Here is a 23,948-nt window from a genome sequence, read left to right on the forward strand (position 1 = left end):
CGTTAAACAATTTTAATGCACAATCTTTCAGGTACACGCATTAATATTGAGGTGTTGGAGCGACTTCCCGGCTCAGTACTTACAATGCTTATCTATGCCCATAGTTGCCGACATTATCTGCCTATACGACTCTTTCCTTTGCGATGTAAGTATTTTGTCAAGCATGACAACTATGCAATAGAATGTTAAAAAGGGTACCCGTCATGTGTTTCAGTTTACGTATATTTTAAAATATACTTTCACTCTCCCCAAAGAGTTACATTTGGTTACAAAAGTCATTCATACTAGATTTAGTGGCAGACGTCTGTTATACACTTTTATCATCATTACATTTGGTTACAAATGTCTTTTATACACCGTAACCAAACCTGCAAACTAACGCGGGATGGAAGCCAAGCATTAACGTTTGACTTCGTGTTTTCAGGCATTGATTGAATTATTGCTGCCGATCCCGTGCGAAGCCATGACAGAAATGTGAGTGGATTGAAATCAAACGTACATTCATACAGTTGTATCACGCCGAAAACCGCGTCGTTCATTAACTTCTGATAACCATAACGTGCAATAAAACACGACCAGAGACAACTTTGTGTCTAGCGCGAACCTTAGTCGAGTGCTTTAACTCATCGGTCCACCAGGTTTAATAAGTCGCGGAATTTTGCTTTGCCGCGCGAGGTATTGGACATCAAAGGCCCCGGTGGCCATTTATGGCACCAGGGAGACGCCGATGTTAGTAGTGCGAACAAACACAGTGGCGACTATTATTGTTGCCCCCGCAGACGCAAAACAACATGCGGCTTGTGGTTGTTTGCAGCTGATGTTGTACGGTTACGAATTGCCGTCAGGAAGTCGTTTTTTCCTTAATTTTAGAAAAATATTTTTCCTTGACATATAGGCGAAAAATGTGTGCCAGAAAAAAGTTTCAGTGAAACTAATCGAAGTACAGGCAACCGCAGACCGCAGCTTGTATTCAATCTACTGTATATGTCAAACACAATGCTTTGTGGCCAACTACTACAGTTCTATAGAACAGTTACAAAAACAATGCATAATAACCTTGGCTCTCACAATTGGATATCTTTGAATAGAAATGTAACGTGTTTTTGCAGGCAACTTTTAGACGTTCGCAACATCGGCAAGCAATGGGAAGAGTGGGTGAGAACGTCAAGTGTTGAAATTCCAGAGTCACTCGTGGGAAAGCGCGTAGACGTCGCCCAACGGTTTGCGCAGTCTATCGTACGGCAGACGACATTTGTTAATTTGTCCAAAGTAGGTACATGTTTATTTCCCCGTTCCTGGGCCCTTTGTAGAATGGCGCGCGACGCTATAAGAGTTACTGCTTCGAAAACAAACGCTTCACCACGTTGTCAGAACGTGGACATTTGTGCGCAATTAGTTCGAATTAATTGCGATAGCTGATAGCCTTTGTGGGTCAACTTCTAAGCTCGTGACATCTTAAGCTAACATTATGGGGGATCTTATACTGACAATACCGCCGAACTTTGATCAGAAAACCATTGGTTAGCGTTTAAAATTTAACAGAAGTACTGAAAGTGTTACGACGGTTTGTTTATTTTCCGTTTCGCGCAAGTGAAACTATTGCTGGGTTCTCGCACTATCCAATAAACGTTTTACATCGGTTTGCAAATTATAAATTAAATGTAAGTCGAATTAAAACAAATCGCATTTGATTTAAAGGCAAACCCAAAAATGCCAATTATTTTCATGATCCCGATGGACAGTTGACTTGCACACAATCGTTCAGGTACACGCATTAGGAATATACAATGAACGTTGATGCTCTAGAAACTTAACTGGGGGCTGTAGTAATGAAATAACTGATTATGTATTGTGATTGATTTGAGCTCGCAAACCATTCGTAATCTTTACATATAACTATAAATAATAAATAAATGACATAAAATTGTAATATCATTGCGTACGTTGTTAAGTGGCTAAACTCGACCCCTAAACCTAATTTATTTGTTTCGTCGACAAAACGTGTAAACACAATATGATAATATTTGTAGACCGTTCGATCGATCGTGGCCAATCCCCAACTGATAACGGAAATGATCCGCGACTTCTACAAAGTCGACTTGCGGAGTATCGTCGCCCAGTCGTTTTACCCGAACGTCGGAAGCGAAGATCAAGACTCCGACTTCAATTCCGAACGTAAAGAAACACTAACAAGTTTTGCCTAACCATGAAAATATTCGGAAACTTTCTGACAGAAGCTTTTGCATTGTTACAGATCTTTGTCAGCTAAAAGACCTCATCAACAAGCAGGCTGGCGTGGACATGTTTGTGGAGTGGCTTGACACTGTGGTGGACCAAAAAGTAAGTTTAACTACAACCCAATGCTACAAAACAAATTTTGTAGAAAAACTACAAAATTTAATTTTGTGAAATAGGTCATCAAACCGAGCAAACAAAATGGTCGTTCCATGAAAAAACGTGCTCATGATTTTCTGTTGAAGTGGTCGTTTTTTGAAGCAAGAATTATGCACAACCTCACTATAAACAATGCAAACAGCATAAGTAAGTTTTATCAACAAATAGTCTGATCAACAGAAGCTTCAATCACGTTTCTAAACAGATTCTTTTCACTACTTGCGCATGATGATGGACGAATACGTATGGTTTGCCATCGAGACACAATTCAACAACGAAAAAAGGCAGGAACTCCGAAACTTGGTTTCAAAAAACATAAGTAAGCATCCGCAAAAGATGTTCGCATTATTTGATGTATAGTGAGTCACAATTTTGCAAACTGCTATTTACCATTGTTCAAACAGAACAGACAAAATCCCAGCCCCAAGGTGGCGCTATGCAGCAGGGCTCCACGTCTAGACCAATGACATCGCCAAACACCGATTTTTCGTATCCGATTAATTTGGAAGGTCGAACCATTTGGGACGAGCCGTTTTCCTACGGTGGACAAGGATCAACACACGCTATACCTAACCTCTGCGAGACACCTCTAAGTATGTCAGAGTAGTCAAGTATATTACGAAAGAGGTTTGAGCGATGTTATCCATATTGAAAGTTTCACTAACGATTTTTAAATAGAGTACCCTGGCGCAGCGACCAGATAACCGTATTTCTAAGGCAAAAAATAATTCCATTACAGTGTTTCTTAAGCAGTGCTGGGGTATGGGGAAATTAATAGAAAACATTTTTTTACAGAACTTGGAGAGATGATTGATTCTCCCTATCCACAAACCAACCCGCAGTTCTACTTTGAAACCCCAGAACCTTTTGTACTCGCTGAACCACAGCAGGTTGGTTAAATTCACAAAGTAAAAGTTCAAACTGGAAAAAAATAAAATTTATTCGAATTGAAGTGTGCCTTTAACTTCTGTACACACTTTCGCACATATTTTTAATACCAACTTACATATAAGGGTTCATACGATTGCAACAAAGGTTATAAATCACCAGAGTTTCTTTTAACCAATCGAAAATATTAAGCTTGTTATAAAAACGCTTCAAACAAACGTATATAGGTCCGACATCCGGATTTTTGCCTCTAAAATAAAATAAAACTTTTTATATGCCATATAGGATCAACTTTCGTACCAACAACAATACATGGATCAATCCTACGTTTCACCAAACAGAAGGTACGTCCATAGATCATGCATAATTGCAAGTAGCACAACAATCGGTTAGGCGATAATGATTCACGATATATTTACAGCGCCTACGTTTACCACAATGGCTCAACGTTCACATATCTTAGTAACGCCACACAGAAAACCTCACCAACTGCCTATTCCTTCCCCAGCGTAAACAATGATGACTCGTATTCCTCGAACGCCATTGGTGAGTACATTACGTTGAAATGGTGCAATTTAGTAAATATTTGAATCCCAAATTAGCAGTGTGCACTGTTTGAGAGTTTGTAGACAATCGTTTCGAATTTTAACCGAGTTGCCAAAAATAGAATAGAAAAAAAGGGGGGGTGGAAACAACTTCATGCCCCCCTATAATATAATGCCCGTGTCCCCCTGCTCATCCACAAAAAATAAAATTTGAATATAACGCAAAAAAATGAAAAAAAATCTGATATGGGGACTCTGTGTGTGGAAAACGCCCCAGATTGCGTTATATTCAAATTCCATATGAGCGGTTGCGAAGCCCTGCTGTAGTTGGTAGTTGTTTTGTTGGCAACGTCTTTTTTAATCTTTTGCCCATAACTTTAATAACACTTGTATTGCAATGGTAAAAGAAATCCCGTTTGCATGGACGTTTCTGGGGGGTGGGGGTAATTTAATCCTTGTGCATATTGTATATTGAGGTTGCAAGTACATATATAACTTCAAAATTAAAATTCACTGATTTAAAAAGCTGTTGTTAAATGCTTTACCTTGCCTAATTAAAAAATCAATTTTATATTTTTGCATAAATTGAAACAATTGTATGAATAAATTTACATTCGAAAAATTGACCGCAAGAACTGTGGGGTCGTGTCAACAAAACCTTTTTATTTTGTAGGCTACTACAAAACTTCAAACTCAAACAAACGTTCCTACTTTGCATCTTCCTGTGAGGATGCATCCCGCCCAAAAAACAACGCCGCTGTGCCAAATAAGATGATTTGCAATTCGTCAACACAGTCCTACACGTCTACCAGCAGTTTTTCCCCAACATTAGATGCCAGCGTCAAAAAATTAAGCAACGCGTGCGCTGTCAACAAAGAAAACGGCAAAACCAGAGAAGATGTGCAGAATGACCAAATAGTCTTTGATGATTTGTCACAGAATCTTACACAGTTTCAAACAAGCAAAGTCACGGAACAACCAATGACTTCGACACCTTACTCGTACTGCAGGTACCGCAAGGAAAATGATTATTCTGCACATTTTGCCGCGTGGTTTTTTTCATTCCGTAAAAGGGTGTCAGTTTTAGATAAAGTATACAGAAAACAGATAGACCCTTGGGAAATCGTGAATTAAAATACATAAAAAAGCATGTACCTTTTCGAAATCTCCTAATCCTTTTTTGCAGTAGAACTGAATCAACTTCGTGTCATACGAGTCCTCAAACATTCAATCCAACAAATTCACTAGTTTCCTGCAGCAGTGGAGCTGATACGCTACTTACTCCAACTGGGTACGACCCTTCCCAATCACCAACTGGTGAGGACTATATAGCTAACAAGCGTAGTTGTAACATATTTTTTGTTATTGTTAACTTAAGCCTTATTCTGGAATAACAATAATGTTACGTGTTGGAGGACAATTAAGTTTTGTTTACGTCACAGAAAAAGCTTGAACTCATGTTTTGACACAAAATTTGTGGAGGTAAAACACTAGAAAATGTGCGTTTATATTGTTAATATCACACAACGCCAACGTGATGGATTCTTTAGATTGGTATCTTAAATGATGAAATGTTGATATTGAGTTGCTGATTTTTTGTTGTGTTGTAGCTGGAATTGTTTTAAATATGCATCTCTGAAAAATCAGCTGTTTTTCACAGGCTACCTTCCTTGGTCAAACAGCTCGAGTGTTCAACTGATTGGAAAATCACCGAAGTCAGTGATCGAAATAAATGAAAACTGCGGCAGCCAAAGTGTGTCAGAAAACCTTCCAGCCATAACATCTGTGTTGGGACCTTAGCCATTGACTACCATGTGCTTTGACCGCAATTTCCCCTCATTTTGTGCGTGTTTTAACTTATATCTGACCTAAGTGTTTTCAAGCATGAAGTGTGTGACTGAAATGTTGCTTTTAGTGTTTTTTATGCTTTTCGTGAAATAAAATACACCAACTCCTTTCGAAACAGATATATTTCAGTTATCAACAATTTTTCTGTAATGACAAATGCAACTGCTGTAGCTTTAATGTTAAACCCTGGATTTGGGGAATTAGCACACATTGAATGTTACAGCACAAAAAGTGTCACAGATCTGGTTACAAAGCAATTGTTTAGGTACTAGCAACGTTCGCTTGGTGCTGTTCAGTCAATGCATGCCCAGAACCAAAGCAAAAGCTAAAGTTCGCTTGGTTTCACGCTCGTTAGAATTTTTTAACGGACGAATAATTGTTTCCGGGGCAGAGTTCGTGGACGCGAGGAAAGCCGAAGCAGCTACGGCGGCGCGGTCGAATTCGCTGTCTCTTCTATTCAACAAATGAATCGACTTGCAATGCCGGCAGGAAAGACTTAAATCACGGCGCACTCACAACGGTCATGAAACAGCGAACTGGCCGAAAAGCGGTTTAGTCAAGTTTTCTTCGTCATGCAGGTTTCTCCGTGTATTAGCGCTGAATTTGCAACACGCAAAGATTACGTTAGTCACGCGTAAAGTGAATAACGATATCAACTGTACAAGAAACGCATGTTGTTTAGCGCTGTTGACAAATTATGTCCAATCACTAACTACGGTTCAAGATTTGTTTGATAAATCACTGCGGTTTATTTACAACATGCAAACTCGTCAGCAGCATTTCGGTAAAAAGGGTCCTCTCTGTGCTCATTTTTTGTCATCTTCGTCCACATTTAACACGCTCTTTTTGATTAGGTCCAAGAGCGCTTTTCAGAAAAGCGCCGCTTGCGCGTCTGTTGCAATTAAACGAGGAAAGTGCAGACAGGCAAAGTAATTTCGAACTGCAATCGCTTGTCTTACTGAGTAAAAAGTTTAAACAGGTTCTTGACTTCAACAAGTTTATTTGACTGGATGATTTACTTGCAAGTTAAACGACGAGAAAACTTTAGAAATGTCTCGTACATCTGTTCAACTTTATAAGGATGGTGGTGCCTTGGATTTGACTGTCCCTCAGCTACGAAAGAAAGAAGTGAGAAAAAATGGACGCAGTATGGAATGGAACAATGACCAACCTTTGGATCTTTCCCTGAAAACATGTCTGAGGCCAATGAAAACTGACCATGACAAGAAAATAGTCAATATACCAATAGATAAAGTACCTATTAAGCAAAAAGATCACTCTATCCAACAACTTGCTTTTCAAACTCGTGGCCCAAGTGATAGAAAAGAGCCGTCCAGCTTTTCCCAAGCGTTTATGGCGTTGGTGCAAAGCGAAATGCCGGTGCACAAGGCAAATCAGCCTTCGTGGGAATACGCTACGCGTCGCAATGCCTTCATCACAGCGGCAACGACGCTATATCCCAGCTTCCTGAGGTCGTGGTATCTGAATAGAAGACAAGGACCTTCGTTTACCGCTTGGAGCAGTCGGAGTAATCATTCCAACCGAAACTTAGCACCAACAAGACATTGGCTGAGTGCTGTGGATTGCAACAACAACAATGGTACTTAAATTACTTTATACCTTGTCATTCAGAAGTTCGTAGATTAGACTCGAGTTCACTGCAATAAACAGTTACGAGAAATGAACGTTGGGTTTCTATTTAAGAATAAATGCATCTTTTTTGATAAGATTTCCATGTATTACCGCATATTACCATGTAGTCCACAATTGGTTTATTGGGTTTTTTCGCAATAACTATGGTAGCTTACTGTTCCAATAACCTGTTAAAATCTAGCTCGTCATAGGAGCCCACCAATACCTACAGTATAAAGGGCAATCGTAGCAGTTTGGTGGCGTGTGCGCACGTGTTTTCAAAAAATTCATGACGTCACATTTCATATTGTGGACACAAGACTTATTTTCTGACAATGAAAATGAGGAATTTCTGTCAAGTACAAAAAACGTCCTGGTAAATAGTTTTTGCTATTTGTAGATTATATTGGAACAAAATCTGCCACCTCTAACGGCATGGCATCTCCAGGAATGCATTTTGAAACCAGCCAACCTAACTCCAACATTTGTTTCGCTGAGCAAACGCCAAGGTTAGAAACACAACAGATTACCATAGTTGATGTGTTGTTTTTTTTCAATATCCAAGCCATAAAACAAATATTCTTAATTTTGTTCCGATTTTAAAAAACTGTGATTTCAACATATTTTTTAGCGCATACACAACAAGCGAACAAGCCGAGCGTATTAACGCAGGTTATAAATCTTTGCCTTACCCTTTGCGAAAGGAAAACGGACGAATCGTGTACGAATGCAATGTGTGCCTAAAACGCTTTGGCCAGCTCTCCAATCTCAAGGTGAGTTAGTTGTGATGTTGTGACTGGCCTGTGGTTTTGATATTTAAATAATTTACAAATGCTCACAGTTCCTGTACTTACGCATGTCCAGGTTCATCTTCGTGTGCACACTGGAGAACGACCGTTCAAATGTCAAGTTTGCGGCAAAGGTTTCACTCAGCTCGCTCACCTACAGAAACACCACCTGGTGCACACAGGAGAAAAACCCCACGAGTGCCAAATTTGCCACAAGCGCTTTAGTTCCACCAGCAACTTGAAGACCCACCAAAAACTCCACAGGTAAAATTTGAATTATTAACTGCAACATACCGTGATAATACGTCTTCACATTTAAATGTTAATTTGATTGTAGCATATTTTACACGAATAAAACCTTGCGTTTCAGCAATGATAAAGTTGACACCAGCCCAAACCCATTCTTCGCTGCGTCGTTACAAGACAACAATCAATATGAAGAACTTCCAAAGCTTTCCCAAGGACGACCTTACATTGCCCAAAGTGTATCTGTGTGTAGTGACTACGTGGCCAACACCAGCTTCTCCCATAAATCTTCCAATAACGCCACTATTATATATAATCATCAGGGCACGACCAGCACTGAGTAGTGTACAAATAAAGATTACAGATGAAATTAAATTTGTTTGCTTTAATTGTTGTTGAATATAAGAATTGAAATGCGAATGTCAAGGCATATTTTGGTTAGCGCATGTGTAATGTTACGATATTTTTGTGGTGTCATCAAACAGATATAATTCTACTTTGCAGTGTAATTTTTTGTATGTTATTTTTCGTTTCAATGCAAAAACATGCATCATGCAAGGCATTAAAGATACTGGTTGGCTGTCTGTACCCAATGTGCCAGTCTTGTGTTGCGTGATTTTGAGTAAAACCTACTATTGACACCCTCCCAACAATTAGGCTGTGGGAGTTCTGCAACCTAAACCACGTTTACAGCTTGATAGTCGAGAATGTGGGAAAGTTAGATCAGTGAACTTGCGCCGATGTCTTCGCAGAATGCTTGGTGGCTTCAATTATGCGTGTCACGCATGATTAATCCTCATAACAATGTGTGAGAATTCTGAACAAATATTTTCCTGTAAACATCTGGCAAATTTCACAAAAAAATACCACTAAACCAAAGATTCCGCGTGATCGTGGTCAACTTGATGCTGTAGTGATCATGAAAGCACTCCCCTGCAAGAAAAAATTCTCAGAACCAGAAAGAAAAAGGCTACACGGTTGTCACGTACCCGGCGTATGTAACCTCGTTACCACATAAATGCGTTTGTTTCCGAACAAGGCGTCAGTGTTGTACAATGATCCAAGTGTATTCATGTCGGTGAGCATAAAGTTGAAGCATTTTAAGAAAAACTGTCGGTAACCGTAATTTAATTCAAGAAAAGTTTCAGCATTTGATACAGACTGTTTCTTTGGCTAGAGTAAGTTTAGATGTTTTGTTGAGTGAAACAATGTAGATACCAATGGCACATAAAAGACTTGAAGCTGCTATCTTAGCTGGACATGACATTGGAGTAGCTGGAGACTATGGTGAACTGCCAAACAGCTATGCACATATAAAGCATGACAGGCTCTCAAATACTGACTCAATCGCCAAAGCACACAAGTTGTCACTGCCCCTTGATAGATGGGGTATTTACTGTGTCAAATACAGTGATGATGGAAAACATCTTGCAGTGGGATTTGGAAATGGAGGAGTTATTGTAGTTGATTCAAAATCAGGAACAAAAGTTCATGATGTGACCAATGGACACAGGAAAGGCCTGGCTGTTATGGCTATTCAGTATTTAAAGATAAAAAAAGATTACATTGTGTCTGCTGGAGCTAGTGGCAAGGTAAACCTTTGGGATCCACACAATGAAAGTGAGAACAATTTTGAACCTTCCATGTCAATTTGTGAAGAAAACAATGAAATCAATGCATTGGATGTGTGCCGTGATGGTAATTGTTTTGCCACAGCTGGGAAAGATAGAAATATCAGACTGTATGATGCAAACACATTTCAACTTCATCGCACCATTGTGGCACCTGACTATATAAATATGGACGAGGTTAACATATACACAGGGCACACAAAACGCATATTTGCCTTAAAGTTTCACCCTGAAGAAAATCACCTATTTTTAACAGCTGGTTGGGATGACTGTGTGAAACTATGGGACAAAAGAATGCCAAGAAATGCCAAACATTCTATCCCAGGCCCTCATATATGTGGTGCTGCACTTGATTTGAGAGGAAATCAAATTCTCACAGGTTCCTGGTCTGCCAAAAACTCACTGCAGCTTTGGGATATGCGCAGCGGTTTTCTTGAGAAGACTTTGCCATTTCCACATGATGAAAAATCTGAAGGGGAGTTTTTGTACTGTGCCAAGTTTGTGAACTCCAGTACTGTTGTAGCTGGAGGCAGTGGCACAAACAGTGCTTGCATTGTTAATATGAACACTGATAGGTTCCATGGCTTGGTCCAAAGCAAAAAGCCAGTGTTGACATTGGACACTTGCAACAATGGAAAACAACTAGCAGTAGCTGGAATAGGTGGCAACCTCCAACTCACTACTGCAGTGTAAAGATGCAAGACTTCCCTAGAACTATGAAATGAAAATTTTTTGATTTTTACTGGAATATTTTACCTATATCTTCTAGTATTGCAATGTACATACATTAGTGTACAGCTGCTTCTGTGTTTGTTTAAAGTTGAAAATAGTTTTTTTTTTGTTAAAATGCAGTTGTTTTACCATCCGCCTCTCTGTGGTATTTATAGTCTAACTCCCAAATCTTTTCTTTTATGATCATCAAAAGATTTGACATCTTTGCTGCAAAATACAAAGTAAACAAGAACATTTTAGATGTTGGTCATTTAGAGGTCTGTACAATAGCTGAGAAAACAGTGTTTATCAGGCATTTCCCGAAATTGAGGCAACGCTAAAGAACAACGTCCGCAAGCAAAACAAACATCTGTCAAACGTCCTTCGCATTACAAAGGGCAATGTTGATAGTGTTTGATCGTCTATTGTGGCGGGGCACAGCCAAGGCGCTCGATAATTTCTGTTCACACAGACCTGTATTTGACTTATTTCGTTGAAAACGCAGGGAGCTTATCGCATCGCAAAAGAGTCTGGCCCGCTTCATAATGTAATTCCGCCACCTTTTGTGAATATATCGGCGTAATGCCAAACCCCAAATTTATTGAAATCGATACGTTTTTACCAGAAGGTTTTGTTCTTTTGTTGGGTACAATGGTAAGCCCGGTAACCCCATATTACGCATGATGGTGACCGCTTCCACTCTGAATGTGGTTTCTCCAAGCATAACGCTGCAAACAAACAATACAACCGATATCAAATAGGTTTGCCGTGCGTGCACTATAATACCGTGGCTGTATGCCTAAACTTGTCCATGTTCGGTCTGTCCAAACACCTAAATGAGCCACAAACTTAAGCAGTACAACTACAAAATGACTCGATTCCGTTCCAAGTCGATGACATAGGCTACTGGAATAAAAACAATCCTGGAAAAATTAACGTATAATGTTGACGTGAAGTACTTGGCGGTCAAAAAAATGTATTTACATTCTACATTATTAGGATTATAGGCTTCTCAGCCTAGTTGGATCAGCCGACTTTTTCCCGAGAAGTCGGAGCGAGATCTGAAAAATCAAGCTCCCGGTGAGGTTTGAACTCGCGGGCCCAACTAACGCTCCACCAACTGACGATAGCTGTGATTGCCAAATAACGACCTGCACAGTGAGGCGATCATGCCATTGCATGAAAAATTACTGCGTTGACATTCTAACTTATTTGGTATATCGAGATAAATGTGGTATGCCCTGGAATGGACTCCGGTGTTCCGCCAAAGTTTTTTTTCATGAAAAAGTTATGTAAAATATAAGACATTTTGTTCCAGCAAACAGAGCCATATTCCGCATTAAATGCTGTGTCGTATCTGTATTGAATTAAAGTATAACTGGCTTCTAAATTCCATGTAACTGTGTTGTTTCAATATAGATTCACTTGAAAAATAAATACATTTTACAATTTGGTGCGCCGCAAACCACGTGCCAAACCTACACGTTATTGTGACTCCAAGAATGCATCGCATTTCCCCCAAGATTGCACCAAACACGGAACTATCACTTATGTGAAATAAAAAGGAATAATGCATTTGCTAAACGCGTATTGCATTTCTTAATTCGTTCATCACATCTGGAGGTAAGGTAAACTCCACGTTAAACTAAACTTTGTAAGTACATCATATTCCATGATAAAGTTTTGATAAACTTTGTATTGCCGTGATATCGCAAATGTCTTTGCCGACACTAGTAAACAGTGACACTTACATTTCATTGATAGAGGGACAAAACCAAAACACAGACACAATGATAAAAGTATTGAGAGAATTTTTTTATGTCTGTGAAGTACATTTAGACATTACAAATGTGTTGATCTGAGAATATCTCACAAACACAAATCTTGACAAAAGATTCGCAAATAATAAGGGATAATATAAATCCATAATATTCATCTGAAATCTTCAGCATTGAACATTCCCTTCGCCCTCCTTAAAATAGAATCCTGAAACACAGAAACCAACAAGTTACTTCGTGTCAAAAAAGGAGAGGAGTATCTATCACTTTTTAAAGTCTAAACTGCAACATTGACAAAAAATCTGCATGTTTACATGTATTTCCATTTTCATAATATACAGCAATTGTACTTTGTGTTTTCATTCTGCAAGTTGTAGCATTCTAGCTCTGGCTTTTTTATTTAGACTACTTAAATCCAGATATTTTGAACCTAATTCTGCAATTTGTTATGCCAGAAAAAGCACAAATATTGCTGTACAGCAAGATGAAAAAATAATGCGCAAATGTGTATCAAACACTTTTGGGTTGTTAACAAGGAACATGTTACTGAATACCACAAACTATCGAATTCTGTTTAATCGAAAGTTTAAACACATATACCATGCAAAAATTGTATAAGCAGTAAGAAGCTTTACCTTTGATGGGTCATAGGGCGCATCTTTTGAAGGAATCTCCAGAATAGTCGGAATAGGATCTTGGTGAGCATCAATAATATGTCTGACAACATCCGCAATTGATTGGCTGATCAAAATAATTGCAATATCTGAACGCCCCAAGAAGCTCCTATAAACCAATGCAATACATGTAAGAGCACCACCTACTACATGTTCAGTGCAGTCTAGATTAAGTTATTGTGCAGAAAACATAGTGTTATTGGTGAAGTATTAAAAGCTGTATATACTTCAACTGTTCTTCAATATCAGCCGACGGTGTGTCCTTTTCAACAACCATAAAATTGGGTTGCCTTTTCTTGTTAAGTTCCCCGATTCCACCAAGAAGGAAACCAGTGCATGTGTCTTCATCGCCAATAACGGCTAACAATTTTCCACGCCCACTCATTGTTATGTCCCTTCAATTCAGCTACAAGTGGAAACAATCCCCTTTTCTACGAAATACGCAAAACAAAAGTTTATGTTACCCCAGTCTGATAGTTTGTCACGCATGACAGATTCAAGCCGATCACGGGACCTTGTCAGCTGACTTGTTTTCACTGCAGATCAAACAAACGTTTCATATTTACTTCACGCAGAAATATTTTCTTTTCCTGTGCCGAAAAACAGTTTTTCAATTTGTTGCTGCAACAAATTTTTTAATCTTATTTTGTATATAGGCTGTTTCCAAAAGTGATTATTAATAAAATTACTTAAATGACGCAAAATATCTTTACTTAACGCAAGATTATTTATTTTGGGGCAATTTCGTAATTTTTAAAATGCTAGTCTTTTCCAAATTAATTTAGCTTAACTGTTGCAACGTCATTGCGCAATAAATTGCTGAGTAACGAAATCCGGGTTGTTCGGAAACATTTCGCTGAATCATTCTTTCCAACACGGCAGGTAAGTGCGTTGGTGTTGTTCGTTGAAAGGTTTTATCTTTAGTAATCGGAAGGTATAAGTGTATTTCGCAGTTGTTCTGAGGTGCTAGTAGTAAATTTTGTTTTGTCTTTTAGGCAAGATGGGTCGCCGTCCAGCGCGTTGGTACGTACATGTTCTCTTTGTACATTGTGTAGCTAAACACTGTGATGAACACAAACTCAGTGCTTATCAGTAAAAATTATGTTGAAACAACTCTCTCTTTCTGAGTGTTAGCATTAGTGGCTTTGGTAGATCTTCTCTTGGTCCAAATTTGACATTCGGCATGTTTTTAGCTACCGTTACTGTAAAAACAAACCCTACCCAAAGTCACGTTTCTGTCGTGGTGTTCCCGACCCGAAGATTCGCATCTACGATCTTGGTCGTAAGAGGGCAGATGTACAAGACTTTCCACTATGTATTCACATGGTTTCTGACGAACTTGAACAGCTGAGTGCTGAAGCATTGGAAGCTGCAAGAATCTGTGCTAACAAGTGAGTTTGCTGGGTAACACAATCTGTGGACAATTTTTGTCAATAAGATCTTGTCAGCTACCATGTACCATTAAAAGGCTATATATGGGCCGGAACTAAATGACTTTAACAATAATGAAACTATAACACAGAAAAAAATAAATTTATAAATCTTTCTGAATGTTTAAGACTCGTTTTTCAGTTTTTTTTTCATAGCAAAACCTATTAGTTTTTTGAATTGTGTAACCTGTTCAAATAGCTTTGTAGCCCATTTAAATTGTCTCCATGACCCACAGTTTTGGTAACTATGATCAGCCAGTCTGCAGAATATGGCAGTTCTCGACGAGATCTCGGGCGTGCAAGACTAAATGTTTTCGCGTGCGCGCATGCACTACCGACGACCCCTAAGCCCGCGTGCAACGAAAACAATAAAATGTCTTTATTTTTATTGTTTTATGTATAGACATTCGCGCGCCTAAAAATTTTCGCGTGCAGTCAAAAAAACTTGGCATGCAAACAAAAAAAGTTTAAGAAAAACTTGTGCGTGCAGCTGCCATACTCTGCAGACTGGATGATCAGAGTGTCTGCACAGTGCTGGAGATCATATAACTGTAGGGCCATTCTAATCTGATCAATGAATATAAAAGCGTAATGTTAAGAAGAGAAATAGCATGCGGCAAGTATACACTAAAACATGTAGGTTATGTGTCCTTGTCTTTTGTCAGAAAATACCAATATAAGACATGTTTGTATTTTTCTAATATCAGCAAAAAAGGAGCACACCACATGTAAAGTTTAAAATAAATTGCATCGAAATTACCCAGGGCACAGGCACCATGCAAATATTTTGTTTGTCTAAAATCAATATGAACATAACCGGAACACAATAGACGTGCTAAAGTATGCTGTAATGTCAACAGATATTGATATCACAATGGTCTCTGCTATCTATGTAATGTTTGTTTTTCTTCGAACTACTTTTCCAATTACTAAAAGGATATGTATTTAGGTACATGGTTAAGTACTGTGGTAAAGATTCTTTCCATTTGAGAATCCGAGTGCACCCGTTCCATGTTGTCAGGATCAACAAGATGTTGTCATGTGCCGGTGCTGACAGGTATTTGAACAGTAATTTTTGACATTCAGATTCATTCCGACATGTTATTATTTGTGTGCTTGGCAGTTTAATGATTGCAGTCCTATTTTGTTGCATTTGACCTGTGGAAATATCTAGTTTTCATAAATTTGGACAGATATATTTGCTTTTTAGTTTCACTTTCTGATCAATTCATGCTTTTTAATATTCATGTTTGGGATAGGCTTCATTGGAAGCTGACTAATGACTAAAGAACAATTTCTCATTAAATCGTTTTTGTTGAAAAATTACTAACATTAACATTCAGGCAAAGTACTGTGCCTTGAGCAGAATCACTTCTTTTAAATACCCAAAACAACTTTATTCAAGATTGCAAACTGGTATGCGAGGAGCCTTCGGAAAGCCCCAAGGTCTTGTTGCCAGAGTCAAAATCGGTCAGCCCATCATGTCCATGAGATGCAAGGATGGAGCACGTCAACATTCTATTGAAGCCCTGAGACGTGCTAAGTTCAAGTTTCCAGGCAGACAGAAGGTATTGGTCTCATTATAAGTTTATGTATGTATTACTGTTATCCTAGGCCAGTGTTTCTCAAACTTTTTGCAATCACGTACCGCTCATTTGTTTTTTAATACAATGCGTACCACCGTATTACTATACCATAACTGTTATGACATACCACCAATGAATAACAATTTAGCCAATATCACCAGTTGCTTGGATTTCTTTATTGTGCATTTGTAACGCAGTAGTATCAACGTGAAATTGTTGCACAGTTGAATACACGATGTCAGAATTACTTCAACAGTGCAACAATTTCACGTTGATACTATTGCGTCAAAAATACACAATAAAGAAAAACGACATCATGTATTTGCAGCGGTTTTGGCTTCTGCAAATTGTATAGAGTAGACTAAATCGCGTACCACTTGAAAAGCTCTCGCGTACCACAGATTGAGAACCACTGTCCTAGGCAGTAGTTCACAAACTTTGGTACTTAATTCAGTCACAATGATGAATTCTTCATGTCTCTTCTCTGATACAACTTGAAGATAACCTCTTCACAATTCTGAGTGACTTTACTTTTTATTAACTTAATTATTGGAATTTTTTATTTTGCAATATGTTAGTGAGGTCTGACATTATGTGTTTATATCTTAGTGATAGGTAAACCCCTTCGGTGCGGCACATTTGCACATTTTTTATGGGTAAAGGCAGTCCATTTTCAAAAAGTCAATTAATTAAGTGTTCACATTCATTATGATGTGGAAAAAAAATTTTTATTATTTTTTAAACTTTTTCGTAGTTAAATGTAGTCATGGTTTGTTCCACTAAAAAATTTTAACTTCTTATAAAAATGTTATTAATTTTACTATTTGAAAAAAGGGAAAATATACAATCTTTACTGTACACATACCAAAGCACATCTCACCACACAAAGTTGTATTTTTACAAAATTGCAATCTTTAAACCCTATTCTCAATTAACAACATGACACACATTAGCTTCTGTGTAACATTTATCCAATGAACATCCTCAGATCTACGAGTCTCAGAAGTGGGGATTCACCAAGTGGAACCGTGAAGATTACGAGACGATGTTGGCCGATGGATTTCTCATCCCGGACGGTGTCACGTGTCAGTACAAACCGAACAAGGGACCACTCCAAGCCTGGAAAAACAGACAGTGATCTCAGTATATTGGCTCGCTAACTGCGCATCGTTTTATTTCAATAAACACAGCGCGGTTACAAGTTTTGTTCGCAAAGCTACAGTATTTTAGTTGTACTTGGAAAACTTTTATTGAGACAATTTGGCAAATACCTTAGTCTGGAATTGTGAAAGCATATCGCTAAATTGGGTCTAGTTTAGGGTTGAGACAGTTCAAGTAAAGATATAATGACCGTTTTAGTTGAATCCAGAATGCGTCCGTGTCGAAATTTAGATTGCAACTGCGTATATTTGTTTATAAGCCATTATGTTGGTGTCTTTCCATGTAGCAAAGAAAGCATGTGGAAACCAACTTTGTGTCGCCAGAACATGTCGGTGCTTTGTACAGAAATTGCTGAGAAACACAAAAAACTTTATCTGAAATATTTCCAAGTCGGCTGTGAACCAAAGTCTGTTAAAAATTATCAGCCCCTATTTTGCATGAGATAAGAAGACTGTCGAGGAAATGAGTCTTTGTTTGACATACATCGTAAACACCTTTGATCCATTCTATTCGTCCGCATAGCGTCATTATTTTGGATCACACCGAAGGAATTAAAATTATACTTCTTTTACAGCGCAGTCTTTTACAGAATATACAGTCGCAGCGAAGCTGGATCAAACCCAGTGCGTATTAAACACTTGACTCTGCTCTACAGGATATTCGCATGCCTTGACATGCGAGATACTGCTGTCTTTAAAAAGCTTTAACTGTATACAAGCAGCTCTGCCTGTAACTACAGCTGTTTACTCAATATCTTCAGTTAGTTTTCAACCGCCAGTGGTCGCCAAAGAACAATATTTATAATTAAATGTAAAAAATTACATCTGAACTAAATAAACTTTGTATTAAAACACCATCTGACTTCAAGCAATCGAACAGTAATTATACTGTTTCATTCAACGTGCAACATTGTAGACATTAGCATCGCAAATGGCAAGAAAATAATCCGTGGATAAATCCTTGCTTAAACACCATTCGCTTTTATTATTGTTTTAAATGTTCTACAACCCAGTTCTGTAAGTTTTTGCTGAACAAAAGTGTTCCACCACGTCCAGTAGAAAATCATCATATGCACAAAGTCAACTTGTCAGCTGAATAATTATGCAGGAATCGGCATATCCAGCAAGAGTGACGAGAACTCCCTTTACAAATATTTGTGCAAAACACTGGCGTTCCTGGCTTGTTGTCAGTGCGTTAAAATTAATGAGCACGGAAGGTGGATGCCACCATGTCCTGTAGTACGTGCCAATGTAAATGAAATAGTGCGATTCCCGTTCTGGACTTTTGAGCCGAAAAAGCATTTGTGGTTTCTGAATTATTTACAAAATTAAGGCTGCCAACTTCAAAAATCTGAAATTTTTTTTTGCTTTTAAAACTTTTCCTTATCAAGTCTACAAGTTCCTTATCAAGTCTACAAATTGTTTGACATTTATTTTTATTGCTCAACATTTGTTCGTATATATGTGTTAGTCTTCGCATGCAAAAGAGCTGGACTCGGAGGTTTTTCTCACAACGGTGCGCACGCCTTTTAATTTCTCATGGTTGTTGTTTGTTTGTCTGCCGTAGTTCTCATGGAGAAATAATGTCGTTTCACTTAATTTAATCACAACAAAAGTGCAATTTTGACGCCGAAGGTTGAGTGTAATCTCCACGTTCGGAAACCAACAAACCAAAGATCAACAAGGTATTGTATGGATCAGGCATAATTGTGTTGACATATCCACCAAAGCGTAACAAATACTTTGGCCTGTCGAGAAGCATTGTATGAGTCGCTTGGCCTGGATGAAAAACTAACCTTTGGATTTGAACGATCACGAAACAAACGTTATGTTAGATTTTGGCTCACATTTCAAGTAACACCCACTCACTAAATCAAAGAAATTGGCATCTCAGATAGCACTTTGAAAGTGATATGATTAGTGCCAAATAATCGATCAAAAATCGACATGCAAAATGGCGTCGTTCTTAATGTCAAGTGGCAGCCTAAGCCATTCCAGTGTTTGCCCTAACATTGTAAACAGGATTGTATGTACCGGAACTGCCTCATATGCACACTACTTTTTTTGTGATAGCGTATGGCAACGGATAAGGAATTGAAAACCTGTCGGAGAAAAACATAAACATCGTAGTCTTTTTCATAAATAATTAAGATCGCAATCACCACTGCAATTCACCCTTTTCGCGAACCGCCAACGGACTTTAATTGCGTGTATGGGAATGGTTAAAAGATTGGCGCGCAATTTTAAAAATTACAACTGATTCATCCTACGTGACCTCAACGACTGTATCGAAACTCGTTATGGAGCGTCGTAACGACAGTCGAAACTGCAGGTCTCCGTGTACCGCTCCGTGCCATGTTGTACAAAACCAAATACCGTGTTCGGATTTCAAAAGCTTGTAACGTACGAATTCTTACGCCCACGTACTTTTGGGGCGTTACGTTATCTGGTTTTTCTGCTTGGCTTCCGGAGAATTTCTGTGTGGTTATTTTCCTCCTTTCTCATGCTCTCTTAGCTTGGCGAACAAACAATGTGACGAGGAAGAAATGTGTTATGTGAGGCCACATGAGTAAGGCATGCATTTTTTCCCCTACTGTATGTTTTCCCCCTAACTATTGGCCTACTGTGTGACTGCTTTGAAACGCGGGAATTGAGTTCAGCGAATTGAAATTCCAAAAGTTTATCTGAGAATACCCTCAGTTTGACATCCGTATACTAAAACAAAATACTTATAGATCGCCGGATGCACAGAGAACGAGGTGAGAATTGTCCCGTTGTTTCTGGAAAGGTTTGGAAGTATGAAAAACCACATATAAACATCTATTCTCTCTACATTAAACTCTTCCAGTTTTGATGTTATTAGCTTGTTGACATGCTGTCGAATGTTCTTCCGCTGTTTGCGCTAAAGAGCAATTACTCCATACATCACAAAGTCCATAAAGCAGGTTGAAAGGTATTTTACTGATCAATAAAGGATATCGTTTAACTAAAAGCAATACCTAATGTATTTTCAAGAAAACACCAATAAAGTAAACGTGCTTCGTTTCGTTCTGGAACGAAATACAAAGACACCTATGACGTAAAATGCATTGTACGTAGCCACTCCTATCGAAAATCGTTTATTTTAAAAATTAAAAGTCGCAGTTTTAAGTTCAGGATATAAAAATGGCGAAGATGCAAAAAAGCCCAACCCAATGCAAATTATAAATATCAAAACCATACTGCTCACTATGATCAAATTTCTGCCGAGATACCTATAGACCTATCAAGGATTTTCATGGTGGGATGATCACACCGACAACGGAGCCGCATACGGAAAATGGCCAACCTCTGCATATAGCGCAGTAAACGTATAAACAGGAAAATCAATTGGCAGGCAGTATCGAAACGCCCAAAAAAAAACAACATTCCTGGCAACGAGGGCGAGGTTTCGATCACGCGGTTTTCAGTGCAAACAAAATACAACATGTTGTGCAGAAAACAGGAAATCCAACATAGCTAGTGGGTGTAACAGCAATCCACTCAAACTGGATGTGTCATTTTTGATTTGGCGGCAAAAGTTTAGTTTCTTGTAACTTAATGGCCAACATATAATTCATAAAAATAACATCATTACAAACATTGTTCGCCTGGTACCCGATTATAGAGAGAATTGCGTTAAAATCAAATCCACTTAAGATCACCACTCAAGGATTTACACATAATTTTGATTACAAAATGGCTGCTTGCCCATAATGTAGAAAACATAGCCAGGCCAGCTTTATATAACTGTGGGATTTTTGGCTATCAGCCACGCCATTTTATTGCACTGATGGTGGCATGAGTTGTTGCCGAAACGTCCTAATTAATAAAATATCTATGGTTTCCAAAAGTCTATGTAAATAATTATCTTTCTGTGCTTACTATAATATAGGGCAGTCTTTTTGCTCTCTAAAATTCGCTTGCTTTTTATAAAGACGAGATTTCGAACTTATCATTGGTTCATTAGTTATTCGTTTCCTATTCAGGCACATTGATAAATTAAAAAAATGGAGATTGCTGTATGCATTCAAAACAACATATATAGTCCACTCGGGTAAAGTGTGTCTTTTTCTACAGCTACATTTCAGACCACCAGTACATAGGTCGTTCCCATCGCTTGGTCTTTATTGGCTTTTGAACCTGTCAGAGACCAGGTGCTTAAGCGGTTTAACGTCTATGGCCCACAAGTCATTCAAAATGTAGAATGGTGAGGAATTTTTCGAACTGTACGTGACTGGTTTTTGTGTTTGTGTCACAGCACACAAGCAAAATGCTCCCCTCTCCCCTTCCGGTTCCTGCGGTTGTCCCCAAGTCGTTTGTGGCATCACAACAATGAAATTAATTTCTCAGTTCGAGCAGCGTCGGCCCTGGAAAATGCTGGGCGATCAGAAAAAAGAATGCGGGTCCTGCGTTTCAGCGAAACAAATCGTAAAAATCGCAATTGATATTTTACGGCTTTAATGGTAACCTGTGGGCCAGCCTAAACGCGCGAGGCCCAATTTGGTCAAATATGCCCTGGACTTGCGCTGAGTTCCAGCAAATACACGGAAATTTAAGGTCGCCGGGACTGCAACAAAGCGTGTTTGTGTAAATTTCCTTCACGCTCCGCTGCCCCCTTCCAGCAAACAAACCGGTCGTGGCAATTTGCAGTGATTTGCTGCTTCTGCTTCCCGTTATACGACTTTTAGTCAAAACATCAGCGCAGCAGCGCAACCTGTTTGAGTCGGGGATGCTGCGTGTAACTCACCTGTGGCCCGTTCAAATGTACACCCTGAGTGTTGTTTTGAAGTTAATTTTCTTCCATTGCTAAATTGGGATTGGTGACCTGTTCGGGACAAACTCTTTGTAGGCTGTTAACTGACCTTATTAATTTATCAGCAAATTTTGAGAAACCAAGGTCAGGTTGCCATGTTGGTAATCTGCTCAGATTGTTATTAAATGTTGTCCTCTCGATCGTACATGCAATCAGGCTCCAGTTTATCACGTTTGACCAATGACATTCGAGACGTAGGCCACTCACGAAGGTAAAATAGTTTTATTTTAACCGGTTCAAATCAGTTTACACCGGTTTAAAATGACAAAACCCAGCGTCTCGCCCATAGGGAACGGCCTGACGTAAATATCAACGTCCGCGCTTGAGTGACCGACAGAGCCCGGACGCGTTTACAACAAAGTATCTCTGGAAAACCGTAAAGAGGGTATACGGATAGTGACTGTGGACACAGTTTAAATTGGCGCGACCGGAGCTCGTCGTGTTGGAATAGGGCTTTGGTTTGTGAATGGCGCGGCAGGGCGATTTGCGGCGCTACGAAAACAAGCCAACAATTGCTTTCCGAACGGTCGTTTTCTGATGGATTATGACGTGAGACTTTCCTTGGGACATTCGGGCCCATTGGAAGTCACGTACAGACTCGCGCGACACTCTGTTTACATCTTAAACGCATTTAAGTGGAATCAGAAAAAGGAATATTTTCGCCTAGTTACGCGGGGGTGGAAACATTTACTGAGATCGTTCAGAATGTTATGTTGTTCCATTCCTTATCTGTGCCACGATAACATGTTTTTACGGCCAATGCGGCGCCGCTGCTGGTATGCAGATTTATCACACTGTTCAAGCAATGTTTAGGAATCCTTGACAGCAAGACTCAAGGGCAAAATGTACTGAGAACGTGAAACTCTGTCCGCTGCGTATACACTCCCTTCACACAACACTCAAGCATGCTTTAAACAAAGCAGCTTGGTTTTGTAATCGGGTCCGCGAAAGGAGAGTTACAATTTGTCAGGTTCGTTTTCAACTGCTTGGGCCTCATCTTGTTGTATTGTAACCACATCGCCGAGGATAAGCTCGGTTGGAGGGGGCCTTCAACGACGATTGAAAGAAGCACTTAAACAACGTTGGCCCGCTGCCGTGAGAGCCGGGACAAGCACGGGACAAGAAGACCCAGCTTCGGGCCCAAGCGGCCCTCAACGACATACCATTCTCTTGTTCAACTATTAGTCCGCGCCAGTTCGTTTGTAGTTTTGAATGATCCGAACCGTTTCAAGAAGGGCCCCTGACCCCAGCAAACTGTCGAATGCAATCGATTTAACCTCTATCAGCAAAAGCTCCACTTCGTCAGTCACACTATGTGTCAAGTTCAAAATCCCAATTTATATGTTTTTGAATACCTAATTTACTTGTTTTTCTGAGTGTACCTTTTTATTGTCACGACTCGTCACGGGGTCGTGGTTGCGTGACGTCAACGCAACGCCTGGGCGTTCAAGCGTGGTCGTAAATTAAGGCCACTCGTTCCGTCACGCGAGGACCCTAGTTTGGCAACAGTGACATAAACAAACCTTTCATAAGTTGTCGGCAACAAGTTTGAACAAATCTATGACTCACGGGAAACGATCTGTGAGACCACTTTCCGACTCTAAAAAGTTTATTTCCTTCTCAGTGGGTTACATAACCGTCGAAAAACGTTTACCACATGCAGAAAATCCGCCCACAGACTAACAGCGAAATTGCCGAAGCGAAGCCATGCAATTGTAGCTTTTAACATCCCGTGGGATAGCATCACTGTAAACTTCGTCTATTGTTCCTTGCAATTGATCAACTTGCGCTTCATGTGCCAAC

General features: G+C 39.3%; 3 protein-coding genes across 3 annotated transcripts; 2 read left to right on the forward strand and 1 right to left on the reverse strand.

Annotated features, from left to right (window-relative positions):
- Positions 1 to 9,379: 9,379 nt before the first annotated feature.
- LOC145894909 (uncharacterized) lies at positions 9,380 to 10,909 on the forward strand. Its single transcript, XM_082983579.1, has one exon. The coding sequence runs from the start codon at positions 9,562 to 9,564 to the stop codon at positions 10,663 to 10,665; it is 1,104 nt and encodes a 367-aa protein (XP_082839705.1). The 5' UTR covers positions 9,380 to 9,561; the 3' UTR covers positions 10,666 to 10,909.
- Positions 10,910 to 12,365: 1,456 nt separating this feature from the next.
- On the reverse strand, positions 12,366 to 13,610 carry LOC145894733 (V-type proton ATPase subunit F-like). Its single transcript, XM_082983381.1, has 3 exons — positions 13,363 to 13,610; positions 13,097 to 13,244; positions 12,366 to 12,669 (listed from the first exon to the last, which is right to left on the reverse strand). The coding sequence occupies exons 1-3, from the start codon at positions 13,518 to 13,520 to the stop codon at positions 12,616 to 12,618; spliced, it is 360 nt and encodes a 119-aa protein (XP_082839507.1). The 5' UTR covers positions 13,521 to 13,610; the 3' UTR covers positions 12,366 to 12,615.
- Positions 13,611 to 14,020: 410 nt separating this feature from the next.
- Positions 14,021 to 17,352, forward strand: LOC145894104 (large ribosomal subunit protein uL16-like). Its single transcript, XM_082982564.1, has 5 exons — positions 14,021 to 14,158; positions 14,329 to 14,526; positions 15,515 to 15,622; positions 15,971 to 16,133; positions 17,140 to 17,352. Exons 1-5 carry the CDS (start codon positions 14,136 to 14,138, stop codon positions 17,287 to 17,289), a joined length of 642 nt encoding a protein of 213 aa, XP_082838690.1. The 5' UTR covers positions 14,021 to 14,135; the 3' UTR covers positions 17,290 to 17,352.
- The last annotated feature ends 6,596 nt before the right edge of the window (positions 17,353 to 23,948 follow it).

The sequence above is a fragment of the Ascidia mentula genome, chromosome 3 (assembly GCF_947561715.1).
Source record: "Ascidia mentula chromosome 3, kaAscMent1.1, whole genome shotgun sequence".
NCBI classification, from domain to species: Eukaryota; Metazoa; Chordata; class Ascidiacea; order Phlebobranchia; family Ascidiidae; genus Ascidia; species Ascidia mentula.

Coding starts and splice junctions, on each gene's coding strand:
- LOC145894909 (XM_082983579.1), top strand. CDS start 9,562: ATGGCACATAAAAGACTTGAAGCTGCTATCTTAGCTGGACATGACATT.
- LOC145894733 (XM_082983381.1), bottom strand. CDS start 13,520: ATGAGTGGGCGTGGAAAATTGTTAGCCGTTATTGGCGATGAAGACACA. Junction 13,245..13,362: donor GATATTGAAGAACAGTTGAA/GTATATACAGCT, acceptor ATTGGTTTATAG/GAGCTTCTTGGGGCGTTCAG. Junction 12,670..13,096: donor CGCCCTATGACCCATCAAAG/GTAAAGCTTCTT, acceptor TCTGTGTTTCAG/GATTCTATTTTAAGGAGGGC.
- LOC145894104 (XM_082982564.1), top strand. CDS start 14,136: ATGGGTCGCCGTCCAGCGCGTTG. Junction 14,159..14,328: donor GGTCGCCGTCCAGCGCGTTG/GTACGTACATGT, acceptor GCATGTTTTTAG/CTACCGTTACTGTAAAAACA. Junction 15,623..15,970: donor TCATGTGCCGGTGCTGACAG/GTATTTGAACAG, acceptor ACTTTATTCAAG/ATTGCAAACTGGTATGCGAG.